Source organism: Watersipora subatra, chromosome 4 (assembly GCF_963576615.1).
Source record: "Watersipora subatra chromosome 4, tzWatSuba1.1, whole genome shotgun sequence".
NCBI lineage: Eukaryota > Metazoa > Bryozoa > Gymnolaemata > Cheilostomatida > Watersiporidae > Watersipora > Watersipora subatra.
This window is the reverse complement of record NC_088711.1, coordinates 21,644,703-21,663,013: the sequence shown is the minus strand read 5'-3', so window position 1 is coordinate 21,663,013 and position 18,311 is coordinate 21,644,703. Positions and strand designations below refer to the sequence as shown.

Genomic DNA, 18,311 nt, shown 5'->3' with positions numbered 1-18,311 from the left:
ATTAATAGTGTAAATATTTTATATTTTGCAACGAAAACTGCACAGGCTTGTGTCCAGTGTCAAAGCGGTGAAAAATATTGAAAAGGAAACATGTAATAGTCTTCAACATCTTGGTGCGAATCCTAGTGTTTTAGCGATTGCAAGCGTTTTACTTAACTAAAGATTGTTCAATTGTGACATGATATACTGTCTTTAAGTAATAGTTTTTCTTTTGATGGTTTGTTTTGTTGTCAGGCATATTACATCTACTATCTCGCTGATGAAAAGGGATGTCAGCAAATTGTCTGTAAAGAGTTCTATCTTGCAACGATTGGATACAGCAAAACTTCTAGTGTAGTGTCTTATGCTAAAGCCGGAGCAACATCCAGCGTCTCACCTCTCCCAGATTCTCGAGGAGGGAGGCGACATGGAGCTGACGAAGATCTACATCAAGAGATTGACAATCACATAAAAAGCTACAACCCATGCATATCTCACTACAGGAGGGAGCATGCCCCACATCGGCTCTATCTTCCCCACGAAATTTCTATTAGAGATATGCACTCAGATTATAACTCAAAGCACCAAGACCGGCCCATCCATTATTCGACATACCAGCGGCGCATACAAGCTCTTAACATCAGCTTCAGCAAACTGGGAGAAGAGCAGTGCGAGCAGTGTGCTGAACTAGACAATATGCCACACGAGAAAGAAAATGATCTCTGTGTTGACTCTTGTACCACATGCTGGAAGAAGGAGGAACATCTTGCTTGTGCTCGGGAAGCGAAACATGAATACGAAAATGACGGCAGCGCAGTAGAATCTACAAAAATAGTTCGATCGATTGATTTGCAGAAAGTTATAATGCTTCCTCGGCTGCCAGGATTTAAGTCAGCATGCTTCACTAGACGCTTAGTCACCTTCCATCATACTTTCGATCGAAATGCTCATATCGCAATGGCGATAAGCAGTGCAACTGTTACCCGACATGGCTTCTCAAACTCTGCTATAACTCTCGTGCAAATTGGCATAAGACTGCAAATGAATATGCATCTGAAAGCTGAGACATTTTCTTTCTTGCATAATTTCTTAGGTGTTAAGTCAGCATGCTTCACTAGACGCTTAGTCACCTTCCATCATACTTTCGATCGAAATGCTCATATCGCAATGGCGATAAGCAGTGCAACTGTTACCCGACATGGCTTCTCAAACTCTGCTATAACTCTCGTGCAAATTGGCATAAGACTGCAAATGAATATGCATCTGAAAGCTGAGACATTTTCTTTCTTGCATAATTTCTTAGGTGTATTATGCAGCCTGAGATTACAGACAGTGATAAATACACCAATTGGCAAATACACCACAACTATGAAGCCCATCTCTGTGGTGTGGCACGAGGCTATATCCGGAAGAAAGTGTGAGGATATCGCATCCGCTGTAATATCCGCTGTGCACCAAGACCGTGATCAGCAAGAATTGATCTACTTCATGGACAACTGCTGCGGCCAAAATAAAAACTACACACTGTTCACGTCATTGATCAAGCTGGTAAACAGTCAGAATATTTCTGCACAGACAATAACTCTAAAATATCTAGAAGCTGGCCATACATTTATGTCTGCTGACAGTTGCCACGCTCGAGTAGAACGCCAAATGAAAAAAATGGTTAATGTTTGTGACATGGATGATTTTGTAAAATGTGTGGAAGCCGCTGGGTGCAAGGTAATTAGAATGGCAGCTACTGATTTCAAAAAGCACCAGGGACATCAAAGCACCGTCAAACTCCGGCAGCAAAACCGCCCCATGATAGCTGAGATTCGACAACTCCAGATTCGCCGAGGTAGCACAATTTTGTACTACAAGAAGCTGCATACAGACAACGAATGGTCTGACTTTGACTACATGAAATCAAAATATGATATAACAACTACGGTGGACAGCAACCTGACTCCTAGAGGTGTCTCACAGTCTAAAAAGACTGACATCATAACTAATCTATGTAAATACATGCCAAGCTCTCGCCAAACTTTTTGGACAACCATCCCCACAAGGGGTGCCGCGGATTTAATTGATAATCTTCATTAATTTTGCCTGAACATGATGTAGAACTGTAATATTCTTTTAACCATATATTTTGTCCGCGTGTGTCATACTTACTCTATTTTTCTTCTTTTATTGTAATCTTAATCGGTGGACGGATATTAAAACTTGTTAAAATTAAATACATAACTGTCTAAACAGCTTTCTAAAAACAGAAATTTCATATCATCTAGCATTGATAAACAGCAAAGTTTGATGTTTTATCAGCCATAGCAATGACAGTAGCTTCTTCTACATTACCTTGCACAAAGCACTGCTAATTGTTTTCAAAATGTGCAGGCAAAACCTATTACCAGCTGATAATGCCTTTTGCCAGAGTATTATTTAACAATGGTGAGGAAATATTAGCAGGCATAACAACTCACAATGGATTAGCTGACAGGGCAATGAGATAAAGCCGGTCAAACTTTGTCTAGGTAATTGTCAGCTAGCTAGAGGTAGAATCTTTAGCAATAAGCAAAAAAATTATAATCAATGTTAACAGGCTGTGAAAATATAGAAAAATTGATGAGATAATAGGTTTTGCCAAATTAGGGCAGAGTACTTCTTGGCCAACGAGTTTAGACTCCGCCCCCTTCCGTTCGAGTATCGGGTAGCGCTTGACACGAGTACATCTTGGCCAACGGGTTTTTCGGGTATCAGGTTTTTCGGGTATCGGGTTTTTCGGGTATCGGGTTTTTCGATACAGGTTTTATGTCTAAAATTTCTAAACATTAGACATTTTAAAATTTACAATGCAACCATAATTCAATCCAATTTTTTTTTACTATTTTCTATCGACCGATATTCGAGCTCGCAGCCTTAATCCTTTGAAATTTGAACCATAACCGTCAGTTTTCCAGAAATTGCGTAGAGTGTGTCAGAATCTCCATCGGCCAGAATTCCGGCATTCACATGGCTTTGTTTACAAAAGCCGTTTCTGAGTAACAGCGTAAACCAATCAAATTAATTTTTGCATAAGATATTAGACCAGAAAATTCACTTCCATTTGTAACAGTTTTCAAATATCTTTACCTACTTCCTTCGGTTTAGTCACCATTATTTGAATGATTTCGTGAAAAAAATCAATACGACTCGTTTGTTGGTAGGTCATAAATTATTGTGATGCAAGTAAAAAATTTTATAGTACTAATTATAATTTTCCAGTATATTTTGAGTTATAAAGTAATGATGAACATGTGCTCAATGGATATGATGCTATTGTAAATGTTTATACGAGTTTCTTAAAATCGTAAAGACTTTCATAGTTTTAGCCCGAATAATGATAAAGTACTGTTTTTTTCTGTTTGATGACATTTGCTGTGGGTTGCCCGACTTTTTTACTAGTGTTTTACCAAATATCATTGTATTATGAGCACGTTCAGATATACAGTCAAACATGGATAACTCGCCCACGGATAGCTCGAACACATGATTAATTCGAACGGTTTCTTTGGTCCGTTCCCTCGTAATGATAAATTGCTATAGATAACTCGAAGTCAACACTGTTAATTCGAACTGTTTTTTTGCCCAACGGCTACCGAAACGGTTGTTATCGCTTTAGAAAATCACTTTATTCAAAGCCATAGAGGTAAACCTCATCTTTTCGTAATTCATAAGCGTCGTTATTACCACCATCGGCAAAATATTTTTGTCAACGACTTTTCTAAAGGTTTGGTCAAATTTGATTTATACTGCTATACGATGAATAGCACGGGCTAGCCAGGTCACGCGCGCAAGGATTTTCGCCACGCACATACAAAACAAAAACAGCATGTTGTTTTTGTTTTGTATGTGCGTGGCGAAAATCCTTGAGTGCGTGACCCGGCTAGCCTGTGATGAATAGTTTTCCGACGTTGATTCCGTGTTGAATCAACGTCGGAATGTTGAATGTTTAAAACGTCTTAAAATTGTTGTAATTAAACGTATACGTTGTCTTAGCTAAAAAAACTATTAATCGTTTGACCTAAACACAGAATACGTGTGTACATTCAATAAGTATCCATTCAAAAAGCGTGAGTGATATACAATGTACCCTAAAACCTCGTAAAACTTTTAATTGAACTGCCCGGAGTGTTGCTCTTAACGAATCCCAGGTAAAGTAAGGTAATCTTTGCATAAACTTCAAGAAAAATCGGCAAAATTGATCGTGGTTAAAACGCTCAAAAGAAAAAGATGTCTTTTCTTTTGAGCATTTCAACAACGATCAAGTTTTGTCAATGTCAATCTAAAAAACGTCCTGGCAATAACATCACCTCAAACAACAAACCAATCTCAAGTGATAGAAAAATCTCTATACTTTTTGTTAAAAACGTTTTAAACTTTACATTAGAAGCATTTAATTTGAAACAAGCCATTTGTGCTTTTGATTTATATTATAGTTTGTATATGTACATGTATCTACTAATAAATAAGTAAATACATGGACTTGTGACAGTGCTCTGATAACTTGAACGATCTGATAATTCGAACACTTTTGCTCGGTCCCGTGAAGTTCGAGTTATCCATGTTTGACTGTATATAATAAAAGTTTAAAAACTTCGGATCGTTTAGACACATTGCCCAGGGTTACTAACACACAATGACAAAAAATGCCTCGGGTTCAAAGGGTTAACAGGCGGGTTATTAAACAGTGTTAGAGCGCAGGGCGCAATAGACCAAGTTTGTGTCCACTCTACTCGACGGCTCCGTGTACTAAAACCCGAACTCGCAAGTCAAAACCCGAACCCATAAGATCAAAAAGCTCAAAATTTCTATTACCCGACACTCAAGAGAAGATAAACCCGCGAGTTCAACGAGTTTTATCACCTGTGCCCAGCACTAGTATATAGCCATGGTTAAAGCTAACAAGCAAGCAAGTTGAAGACCTGACTAAACACACCGACCAAATGAACATGCCAGTCTATATCGATACAGATGAAACCGACTCATCCGTTATTGGCCGAAATAGTTTATTCAAATGATCTCGATTCCATTTTCTTCATTTCCAACACAATTTAAGATCATCGAAGATTTATTTTTAAACAACAATGACAACACGGCTTCATACAAACAACGACATGTATCTATATGTGAACAGATATAAAGATATTTTTACTTGTAATGGATACATGAAAGCCACTAGTATAAATTGGAACCATCTATAAAAACTTTTTAATGATTTTTTTTTGGTAATTGAGTAGTTTTTCTTCTGTAATTGGATTATTGTCACAAACCTAAAGTATTTTTGTATTTGGCTGTTTTTAATATTAACGCCTAAAATTTCTTCTTTAAAAAATATAGCGATGCAAAAAGCAGCATAAACATTCTATTAGTACAAATAGGTAGTTGATGATCCGTGTGATATGATAGATATACTGAAAAGACTTCAATACTGGAAAATCCAGCGAGAATGTCATTATCGATTGAGGCCTATTCTGATTGGTCAGTATTTTCATCAACACGCCGCATCATTTAGTAGCGTCAGCGCGTAGCCACAGCAAATTATCTGAACTACAGTCAGCAATGCATTTTATTGGAGTTTGTAGCCAGGCCTTCACCAAAGCATGACAGTATTTAGCAAGCAGCTAATAACATGGCAGTCAAACTCACTCAGGCTTTTTTATATTTCTGGGGCAATCGGAGGGATCCTCCCCTGGGTAGCTTTTTTTGTAGAGTTGCATAGCCTTTGGGTAGAAGATCTGCATAACCTGTAGTAGCATAGTAGCATCCCATAAACATCTAGTTCCCTTTTGTCACATTATACCATTTGTAATATAGTATCATATGACATCAGTCATGCTCTGTACCATCATCGTACAGCGTCATTAGCCATACAACATAAAAAAATCATACAGCGTGTCATCTAATCACACGCTACAGTAATAGTATAACACAGCCGTGTTAAAATATCTCAGGTCACATAGTATGATGTCACGCAATTCTATGGTAGCATACTGCAGGCGTAAGATAACCTAGTGTCACTTGCCACGTGTCTTTATTCCACCTGGTAAGCAACAACGTGAAACAGATTTGTTGTGAAGAAACTCCATCTTTCAAGAAAACGAAGGCTTGAAACGGGGAGGTTCGTTTATATACAATTTCACCTAGAGGTTGACTTGCAACAACATTCAAATTACAGTTATTTGATATGAAAAGATTCACCATGTCTTACTCTGCTGTGTGGTAGGTGCAAAATATGTGGAAAGGTGATTACAAGCTCTTAAAAGCTCGAAAACGAACAGAAAATCGCAGCCACACGAGACCGCCGTAGTTTGAATTCTCTTTCCAAAACGGCTCAAATGTGATGTAGTTGTGAGAGATGGTTTCTGTTTACACTTTCATGCAACCTTATTCGTCAAAATATTTTCACAAATATACTTCACGCATTCAATAAAACCATGTCTATTGTTCTTTCGCGTCTGTTTTATCGTCATCGTAATGCTGTCACTTTTAACAGTGATATCCTATAACTTACCGTGAAAACTCGTTTAATTTTTAGCCTTAGTTTGAAGGAGTACATATCATTGTCTGATAATCATGACGAGCCTGTTGGTCACTTGTGATAATCAAAAAGTGCTGCAGGAATTATTTGCGAAGTATTGGGTCACATGATCAGATTACAACTTGCCGATTAGAACAAACCGAAACAAAACTGTAAAGTAGCGAGCATCTATATTTGATACGGGGTCTTCGGTGAAACCCGAAGTGTTTGTCATAAACTAGTGCTACGATAAGTTTTATATTGAGCTTTTTATTGGCCTTTCAATTCACGTGAGAACATCATGTGACAAGACACTAACAAAATTTCATGACTACGTCATCGAAATAAAGAGATTCCAATCTACGGCGGCTTTTCATTTTTGAGCTTTTAAGAGCTTTTAATCACATTTCCACATATTTGGCACCTTTAACACAACAGAGTAAGACATGGTGAATCTTTTGATACCAAATAACTGTGATGTGAATTTTATTGCAAGTCAACCTTTAACGACGGGGTCTTCAGAATGTTAAGTGAAGGCTTCTGTATAAACATTTGGATGTATTTTGAAAAGGCGAGTTCAACATTTAACTTGAGGAGCTTTTTAAAACATGAACACATCTAATAATTACCCTACTCTTAAATGGTAGAAAGTTACTTTTAGGGTATATAGAAGAGAAACTGAATGTTGATTCTCTTAAACAATATGATGTACCATCTAACAGAACAACTAAACATCCATACTTGACTACTTTAGATGCCTTACTAACACCAAACCTGTCCACATATCATACATATGTTCATCAGTTCATGGTCTAATTAAATATTTGAGGCGAGTTAATTTACTCTATGATCACATTTATTCGAATGCAGTCCAGCGACTCACCACATTTGGTAGATTCCAAGTTTTAATTACCAAAGATTATTAACATAATCTTCACAAATATTTCAAGTTGTTGGTCAGCATCTCCCTACGATATGTTTAATAGTAGTATGAAGGATATCAGGATGAATTATTATTCAAATGACTGTTACCTAAATAAAGCCTGATCTTGTCATGGCTATTCCCTTCGTATCAAAGATATCTTTATTGTCTTGATAATAAAGAGGCAGAGCTATACTATTGTCAGTTTTGGACTAAGTACTAGCCTGTCTTGACAAACTGTTGTAAACTTAAGCAAAACTTAAAAAATACAATAAACTGAAAATAAAATCCATAAGAACAAATAAAACTGACTGATACAAAAATAGAAATAAAACTGACTGAGCGCACAAATAACGACATGTTTAGTCGGTGTTGTTGCCTAAGTTCTCAAGTTCTACTAAAGTTTACCGCAGAGACTGGTTGCTGGTTAAACGTTGTAATCTTTTTTTCTACATAAATTTTTGCGCGAAATCCGTTATGATTACCAATGGAGCGACCGCCATAACATCGCAGCCAAGCCGCATAGACGGAAGAGAACATACTCCCTATAAGTGCAGCTGATGCATCAGGTGCAGTACGTCTTGTGACAAGCTGTTGTGTTGCTCACCCACTCGTCGGGGGACAACTCCGCTAAAACAACAGTTTGTCAAGACAGGCTAACTAAGTACACACCGATAGACTAAGGCTACGAAGTTGTCTGCGTCTTATATCTGGATATCATTAAAGTGTATTTACAGTCGTTGAACCAGAGCATTTAATAATTAAGTATTAAATGCTCTGGTTTATTTATTTTCAGAGAGCTTTTTCTGCCGTGGCCATCTAAGGTCACTAATATGAGCCAGTTCTACGTGTGAAAGAATGGCTCTATGGTGTGCTTTTGTTGGGAACCGTATGCAATTTTTAATTTGTAAGATCTGAAGTTATGGCAGTCAAAAGAAATAATAAGGATATGAGCAAAAGATATTAGCGAGATATTTGTGAGTTGTCTGCTCTATGCATTTCCTTTATCAATGCTACAATCACATGTCAACTTATCATCAACTCAATATATAAATTTTTTTCATACAAAATAACACGCAAATTCTTGTGTCAGCATACGAAGAAATTTATCGAAACGTAGTTTTCAAGTAAAAAATAGAGAAGCAGGTAAAAACTACAAATACAACAAAGATAATAAACCGCCTATCCAGTACACTAATTCAAACTCAGCTGGTACAGGTTAAGTAGGTAATGCTGAGTGTTTCTATAACTTAAGCTACTCTACAAGGAAAGCTAGAGCAACTGTAAGCATTATGGAGTCTACGCTTCTGTTCACGTGTCCCTCAGATCAAGTAATAAAAACCTTTTTTATTACTACTATACTTATATCACATATAAACTAGGTTTTCATATGTAGCCTTAGGTCTACTAAATTTATTTGTTCTAATGTTACATATGTAATTACTTAAGGCAATTATCCTTGCTTATTGGGTTTTTGAGTCAAATAAAATACAGAACATTCATATAGGAATATCTGCGAACTAACATATGACAACTTCAACATATGAAGCATTTCGAAACGGAATAAGTTTGTATGTCAAGGTCATACCATAGGCCTATATATATTTTTAGTATGCACGCTTTATTTGCTAGTCAAGGAATCATGCGAGCGAACATAGTGCCAACTGAGAGCATCCAGTAATTCATATTAAATATGTTCAGGCCATAGATATATAAAGGTTTATATATCTATGGTTCAGGCCAACAAACAATTCAACTTAGGTGATTGTCTGGTCTATAACATAGAGCGCTAGGCTGGATCAAATACCAAAAATGCCACGTTATACCGCTGCTGGAATGACTAGCAGTTTTACTAAAGACCGGTTCACACTATATCACTTATCAGTATGAACAAGCCCTTACTATGGAACCGGCCTGGTATGTCGGCCTTGTCCTTGCGGTGCTCACCCTGGATTACCTGAACAGGGGGCCGATAGCATCGACGAAGCAATGCAGATACGTCGGGAAAGTTTGTGGCTGTCACACTCTTCCGATATTTCACCGAGCATCGGCGACAGATTGTGTAATGTGAACCATTTCAGCGATTGTAATTCGCGGTCACTGATAGCGTGATTTCTTAATTTTCATTTATGATTTATTTATCATTTAGGACTAGTATTAGTACACAAAGAATTTTCTTTGCGAAAAATTTGAACGTTACATCGCAGATTATTTGCTGATGCAAACGTGGATGGGTTTGTGATAGTGTGAACATCGTTATCACCGACGGTCACTGAAGTATTGTGGTATCAACTCTGGCTCACACTATATCGCTGAGATACGCGCTGAGATACAGCGAAATAGTTTGAACCTGCCTTTAACCTGACCTGCCTTTAACCTTTAGTGCTGACCTGCCTATATAACTATGGGGTAATTGTAAACATCCTAAACTAGTTTGTTAGACTAACCTAGTGATACTACCAGTTTATATGTTGTGCTGAAAATTTGTTCGTTCACTTATTTTGTAGATGGAGAGTAAATTGCTATCAGATTGAAGGACAAGTGAGACAGGAAATGGGCTGCAGGTGTCAAGGTCTATATCTTGCTAATATAGCGAGTAAGAACATGAAAGAGCCAGCCTTCATTTAGAATCCTTATAAATAACAAGAGCCAGTATTTAGAAACTCACCGGCATGAAGTCAATATTGGTGATGATATCAAACATTTCCTTGCAGTAGTAATCATGGCTGACGATGAGCAGCGACGATTCGATTCCCCGAGTCTCTCGAAGGCTGTTTATCAAGTATTTGAGGTAGTGATCACGGTTGTGGACTTGAATAACCCAGGCGTGTCGGTAGGTACCGTCTACCGGTGGAAACTTGTCGCTATTCCTTATTGTCTGTTTCTTGTTGATATCATCAATGATAAACCTGAGTGATTCGTTGAAGTCTGAAAAACGCTGCGCAGAAGAGTCAACGTTTACTTCCTCTTTCAAGGACGGTTTTCCAGTAGAAACACGTTTTTGTATTAAAGGTTTTTCAGGGGCATGTGGTTGCTGTCTGCTAACTACATCACGGCTAAGATTGGTAGTGCGGGGCTTGCGAGGGCGAACTGTGTCCATGCCACTCCGACCATCCTGCACCCCGACGCTCCCCGGGGATAGAAAGTGTAAGTTAATAACAATGAAAATGACGAACGCTAAAAGTAAAATCGACTGGATGCATTTCCTTGGAGTGATATATGCCATCTGATGTGTGAACAATCTCTCCTAAAAAAAACAATGTTGTATTTTTTCCACTAGGAAGTTGCACACAAATCAGGCATTAAAAGTGACTAATGACATTCAACAATGCAAAAACATTTAGAAGAGCATTATGGGTGGCTACTTTTAGTCGGCAGTTGGTACTTATCTAGTGCCTGCTTAGTACTCAACCAGTACATAATTCATACTTGTCTAGTGCTTACTTGGTACCTAGGTATTACCTATTTAGTACTTATATAGTGCGTAGTGCACAACTGAAGACTAATAGGTATACAACTAATACTTAGGTAATACTTACCTAGTGCCCACTCATTAGTTAACTAGTACATTTTTAGAGCCAATCTTTACTAGAGCACTTACTTCATACCCGATTAGTACCTACTTAGTATCCCATTAGTATCTACTCAGTACTACCAGTACCTAGCACCTACTTGGTAGCTACCTAATAGGTGAGTACGGAATGAAATTAAAGAGGCAGCAAAACACCTGATATAGTTAATTTCTACATGCCAGCAATGACATACAGCCCCCAAGGATAGCCGACGGCTCTCATATGAGCGGGGTTTAATGATGGAGCTCTATTGGGATGAACCCGAACATGGCACCCGAGCAAACAAATATACTGAATAAAGCCCCTTGTAAATTTACAAATATTATGAACTATAGTGGTTATTTTACTTATCTGGTGAATTCACTTTGTTGTCAAATAAATATAGTATCCCAATATTGTCACCATTATGATCAGTCAATTGCCATTCGCAAGCATTCGTGATATTAATAGTCACTATCGTAAAATAGCTCAAATTCGGTTTTGTATTTAGATTTTGAGTATGAAAACTATACTGCACAGCTTTGCCTGCTGTCCCATCTTATTGGCGAGGTAAAACAAAGTGAAAAAGATGAAAGACTTTGTCATTTTATATTAGGGGTGGCAAAATATTAATCAAAAACTAGGAAAAAAAGCCGTTGTTCGGGTAAACTATATTCAACTTTAAGCATATACTACAACCTTTACAAATTTTAAAATTACTAAAAGTAGGTAATTTGAAATGTTTTATTTTGTATGGATGTATTATTTTGGTTAGGTATCACCCCTATATTGTAGAAATTCAAGGTTTGCTATTGTGAACCGCGGGTCTACTGACTGAATGAGCTAATGAAACGATAACAACGAGTCGTGTTTTTTAAAACCTAACAAGGCAATGCGATCGCCCCGCGAGAGTTGTGTTAGCTCCGAAACCCAGGCTAGCATAATCCTAACAGAGCTCCATCATTAAACCCCGCCCATATGACAGCCGTCGGCTATCCTTGGGGGGCTGTATATCATTGATGCCAGTAGCTTTATGAGCAAGGTTTAATTGTTCTGCTAGTAAATGTCTTCGGTGTACATAATTTGTTTGACATCTTATGTCAGTCTTCCCAGGTGAAACACCTGACAGAGTCAGCTAGCACATTCACACGCCTAACGCAATGTTCACATATGCATAAAATCACTTTGAGGTATAATTTTAAACAGAAGAGTTGACTTTCAGCCATATAGACTTCAGCCCTTCAACCTATAGACACATTGCCCACTAGGGAGCACATGGATTTCTAGTGCTCTCTAGCGAGCGATACTGGGCCTTGTGTCCCGTAATAGGCCATGTGTCCCCTAGTAGATCATGTGCCCACTCGGATGTGTGGCTTATTAGGTGTTTGCGACCTACCCGGCAGCACATGGCCCACCATGCAGACATGTGCCCACTATGTGGCCCACATGGTGGGCCACATAGTGGGCATAGTGTAAGATCTAACATCGACGACAGATTGTGTAATGTGAACCATTTCAGCGATTGTAATTTGCGGTCGCGGATAGCGTGATTTCTTTATTTCCGTTTATGATAGTTGCTGCGGGACTAGTATTGGTAAACAAACAATTTTCTATGTGTCCACTATGTGCCCACTATGTGACCCAAATAGTGGGCACATAGTGAACCGCTAAGTTTTCACTAGCGGCCCACTATGTAGACATGTAGCCTGCTAGTGGAAAATGCTGATGGGTGCAAACCACTGACAATGAATGGCATGTAAGAATTTTTTCAGGAGAGCCGTCACCTGGCCAATCTCTTAACAGGAAGACCACTCGTGGACCAGCCTTTGTGAAAAAAGTGTTGCAGCACCTCTCTTTAGCTTATAAGGTAGTTTTGTCGACATTGGTTGCCATATTCATTGGTAGTCACGATCAAAAACTGGTTCACTGAAAACAATAGTAAAACATCGACGATAGATGATTACAAAATAACAAGTCAATGGTATCGGCTCACAACTCCTGACACGTTTGACCAGAGCAACTCCAGGACCTTCACACCTTGTCCTTCAATCCTTCTATAATGTACTTTTGGTGTTGCCAACTAGAGTTGAATATACCCTAGGACACTTTTATTTCGCTAGTACAGTCAAACATGGATAACTCGAACTTCACGGGACCGAGCAAAAGTGTTCGAATTATCATAGCGTTCAAGTTATCAGAGCACTGTCACAAGTCCATGTATTTACTTATTTATTAGTAGATACATGTACATATGCAAACTATAATATAAATCAAAAGCACAAATGGCTTGTTTCAAATTAAATGCTTCTAATGTAAAGTTTAAAACGTTTTTATCAAAAAGTATAGAGATTTTTCTATCACTTGAGATTGGTTTGTTGTTTGAGGTGATGTTATTGCCAGGACGTTTTTTTAGATTGACATTGGCAAAACTTGATCGTTGTTGAAATGCTCAAAAGAAAAGACATCTTTTTCTTTTGAGCGTTTTACCCACGATCAATTTTGCCGACTTTTCTTGAAGTTTATGCAACTTCAAGAAAAAGTTACCAAAGAAAAATCCCTTACTTTACCTGAGATTCGTTAAGAGCAACACTCCGAGGCAGTTCAATTAAAAGTTTTACGAGGTTTAATGGTACATTGTATATCACTCACGCTTTTTGAATGGATACTTATTGAATGTACACACGTATTCTGTGTTTAGGTCAAACGATTAATAGTTTTTTAGCTAAGACAACGTATACGTTTAATAAAAACAATTTTAAGACGTTTTAAACATTCAACATTCCGACGTTGATTCAACACGGAATCAACGTCGAAAAACTATTCGTCACGGGCTAGCCGAGTCACGCACTCAAGGATTTTCGCCACGCACATACAAAACAACATGCTGTTTTTGTTTTGTATGTGCGTGGCGAAAATCCTTGCGCGCGTGACCCGGCAAGCCCGTGCTATTAATCGTATAGCAGTATAAATCAAATTTGACCAAACCTTTAGAAAAGTCGTTGACAAAATTATTTTGCCGATGGTGGTAATAACAACGCTTATGAATTACGAAAATATGAGGTTTACCTCTATGGCTTTGAATAAAGTGATTTTCTAAAGCGATAACAACCGTTTCGGTAGCCGTTGGGCAAAAAAACAGTTCGAATTAACAGTGTTGAGTTCGAGTTATCTATAGCAATTTATCATTACGTGGGAACGGACCAAAGAAACTGTTCGAATTAACCATGTTTTCGAGCTATCCATGGCCGAGTTATCCATGTTTGACTGTATTTAGTTTATTGAGTAGCACAAAGAGTAAAAGTTCGCTGCAACTTAATTTCGTGGCTCTGATGAATGCGAAAATATAGTGATGTGAAAATAAATGCATTGAAACAAACAGATTAGATTCCTCAGGTCCAGTTCACTAGAAAAAAAAAATCAATTTGGGACTAGTTTGTATTTGCAAACCGCAGGTAGAAATGTGTGGGCAAGATCGATAATTCAATTTGATCGCTTGCTCTCATTTGTTTCTTGGACTATCAATGGCGTCTAGGTTCCTCTATATGACGATTTTATTGTGGATATCAATGAACAAAGCTATTTAATTTCGCGTTCGTTATGATAGTTTAGTTTTGCTCATGAAATTTTTGCGAGAGGATGACTCCGCGAAAACGCGAAAGTTAGATGACGCAAATACATAAGTGTCCTAAAGTAATAAGGCACAATTTCTTGGTATATCCTTTCAACTTTAGAGGTTACTTCTAAATGAGGAGAAATATCGTCAGAAGGTTACTATTAGGTCATTAAAGAGAAATTTATCATTGCTCGCTCACCCACCCATCTGATATTCGTTTGGCTGTGAAAAATGAATTGAGTCCAATTCAAATAGATAGCGTAGATAAGATCAAACTTAGTTGGTCTAATTAGCGATTTACTTTATGAATGTGAGGTCTCTATAGTAGGCAAAATTAGATAGTAAAGCGGAGTGTTTAAAGTTTCGTGTTTTTAGACGCCCGCTCAATAACCCGAAGTGTTCCAAACTAAATGGAAAAGCTTGCTATTTCATGCCAACTAGCTCATATAATAAATTATCTGTGTGATATAGAGAAACAATAACAAGTTGACAGGAGATAAAGTGGTGAAAATAAGACCAAACAATCTATAATTATAACGAAGTCAAACTGCAAAGTCAACAGATAAAAGTATAATACAGTATGAACAAATCAGCAAGAGTTGACATACCGAGTAATGCGTGGCGAGTGAGCATCGATATGAGATTCCGCTTATCTCATTTCTCCTCCTTGCTTGACAGGCACTGCATTGCCAGATAGGTTAACAACAGAATGTTTGGCTTGCTCTGAAATTAATTAAGAGAAATATTGAAAAGCAAATGGAAAAACGAGACTTTGAAAACTGATAAATCTCTAAAGACTGTCTTCCCTATGCCAAGGTCAACATGCATGGAAACGCAGGAGACAGATAGTACGAGAGAGAGAGAAGAGTCATGCCTACAATATAAATACTTAATGAAACGAATAGAATATTTCTGACATGTAATGAAAGATCGACAACCATTTCCGATCCTAGCCTACTAAAAATATGCTGATGAAAATGTGCTTGATCTAAATCCACGCTAAACTGAATATGTTTCTAAATCATTAAAAAGATCGAAACCTTAAAATGAAATATATTGAGCTGATACCAAAGCTGATCAAGTGCTCTAACATTCCCGAAATAAAAACTGCTCGACAAAAGAATGTATAAATATGGAAACTTGACCTACACTATTATAAGTAATTTATGACATTTATTTTTTAGTTGGCATGATGGTAGTTCGCTGCGTAATTTGATCACAGCCACTGCTTTTACTGTTCTTCCATGCACACAAATCTTCCCCTTAGCAGGTATAATAGTACTCTCTGTTTTATCATCATGTTCATGTAGTAATGATGAAAGCAAACTTATTAATACTGAGGACAATTAGATTCACTAAATCATTCTACAGACCGTAATGTTTGTTTACAAACAACTAAAACCTTCGACAGATCTACTGATGTTACAGTAGCCTACATTTTTAAACAGATGGGCCTATATGGCTAGTCAAGCCTCCCAACAACTATTGAAGCTGACGACTGAAGCTATAATTTGACGTCCAAAACAGTGTGGCAATTATTAGGGTTTGGGAATTAGGGTACGACCTGCGCCTCAAAACAAAGCACAACAGTCTCAAAACAAAGCACACCGCACACATGTTATTTTCATGTGGTGACATTCTCAACATACCAAAATACTAAGGATTAGAGAGAAGTAGACTACAGAATATATAATACAAGGAATGGCTGATGACTAGTTTGAAAGCTGACATAATGTTACCAGATCATATAGGTAGATTGCATCTATGGAGGTTGCATCTATGGAGGTTGCATCTATGGAGGATGGGAACGGTAAGCCAACTATTACAGGAGTGAACAACCAGACGGAAGGATTTTAAACATGTTTGTAGTCACAGCAGCTTGGTCAGTGAGCATGATGGAGCGTGTACCGGTTTCACTCAATACTCAACATAAGCGAGCAAAGAACTTTGAGATGATCAAAAGTTTAGTTAGTTTGAGGCATACATCTTTTATCATCTATTGATTAACTTCGACCGATGTAAGGAATTAGTTATAATGATAGCTAGATTTTGAAATAAAAACATACAGCGACACTGAGATGACAAAGGTAGCCTTAGCCACACTACTTTCAAAAAGAACAAAAGACGTCTGAGCTTTTCAACTCACTGAAGTCTCGGCTCGGACTCACTCAAACCAATGTAACAAACCTTACTGGCTTCTTTCATAAATTGCTATCCAAAATCGTTGTTGGTTCAAGATACTTGAATACACCTCAGGAATCGGCAGCAAAGCTCTAGCTGTTGATTTGAGACTGTTGATTGAAGACTGGAAGTATTTAGGACACTTACAGAATGTATAAGAAGCCGAGTTAACTCAAGTCGAATGTTCACGGCCTTTTACGTGGCATTGTCTGATAAGAAAACACAATCACCGAATGCTACAATGGGCATGACTAGAACGTAGGACTAGACTGGCCTTTTATTGAGCTGCACGTAATGTGATATTTATAAACAGTCTGAAAGCCGAGGGTTTGTGTAGACTAGGTGACAGTTTGTTGTAAGTAGTAATGATACTATACTTTTCAACTTGAGCAAGTAGATATTTTCACCCAAACATGAATTAAACCGCCTGCATGAATGTCAGACTCTCAGCAGGCACAGCATTTAGTTTTAGACGATGATCAATAATAAGCTATTTGCCAGCTTAAGATAAGTACGCAGCAAGGAAAAGGTATACGCTAAAACAAGCTATACCCAAGATAAGAATAATTCTTCCATGAAGCAACAACCCAACTACAAACCACCTCATTAAAGTGTTTAGAGCAGTTAAGTGAGACAAACGAAAATAACTTTTGTTATGTTTTATAACCAAAAAAGAGCATACAAACCAACATATGCTTAAGCAACATTTTCCTTGTCATCTATCAGTCTTTTGGCTATTTGTCTAAGGAATTATTGATGCAACGTTCATTCCTGTGCGATAAAATAAGATTATTTAAGTTATCGCAAGGAAGTGGGCTTTTCAAAACCAGTTTGACAGTTACACAACAAACAAAACTTATCAGATATTGTAAACAAAGTGATCCGTTGGGCAAGAGTTAGTAAAACTTAAACACTATCCTCATGGCTAGCTGACGTGTTAGATATGTTATATAGCTTGACGAGCTATAGTGTTAGCCTAAACAGTGGTATTCCTAACTTGAGAACCGAGGCAGGAAATGTGTCATTTTTATGAAGTAGGTATTTCACCGAAAGGTGTTACACATACACCACATGTTAATTCCTCTAAGATCGGTTCCGCATGGCATCTTCACAACATGGAAACACAAAAAACTATGAGCATTGGATCCTTTGAAGAATCGTATGTTTTCTTATGAAAGAATTTTCGATAGATGGATGCAGCGATCTTAGATAATCTCTCAACTGTCACAAGTAATATCCAGTTTGTATTCCAAAGCATATTTTGTAACTATTTTTCTTTAACCGAATTCTAGTTGGGTGATTATCTGTCAGTATGTAGACTAACAGAATCTTTACTATAATAAGAGCCGTGTCTGTTTGTTCGAAGCCATGTTGAGAGCGTTAAGAGAAAAAAATGCATGAAAATCAAACCAGGATATTTGGCTTTCCGGCCAAGCATGCTACCATCTGCGCCACTCAATTACCTTGCTGTTTCGCGGAATAATTGTGGATATACTTATTACACATCATAAACTCTTACGGCGC

The 18,311-nt window shown here is 37.7% G+C and overlaps 1 protein-coding gene across 1 annotated transcript in view; it reads right to left on the bottom strand.

Moving 5' to 3' along the window:
- The window catches only part of LOC137393301 (alpha-1,6-mannosyl-glycoprotein 2-beta-N-acetylglucosaminyltransferase-like), a 43,729-nt gene that overhangs the window by 17,048 nt on the left and 8,370 nt on the right, over window positions 1-18,311 (bottom strand). Inside the window, exons 2-4 of the mRNA XM_068079788.1 lie at window positions 15,215-15,329; window positions 10,111-10,689; window positions 5,650-5,747 (exon numbers count right to left, since the gene is read on the bottom strand). Of these exons, the coding sequence (XP_067935889.1) occupies window positions 5,650-5,747; window positions 10,111-10,668 (656 nt within the window). The 5' untranslated portion in view covers window positions 10,669-10,689; window positions 15,215-15,329. The remainder of the gene's footprint in view (window positions 1-5,649; window positions 5,748-10,110; window positions 10,690-15,214; window positions 15,330-18,311) is intronic.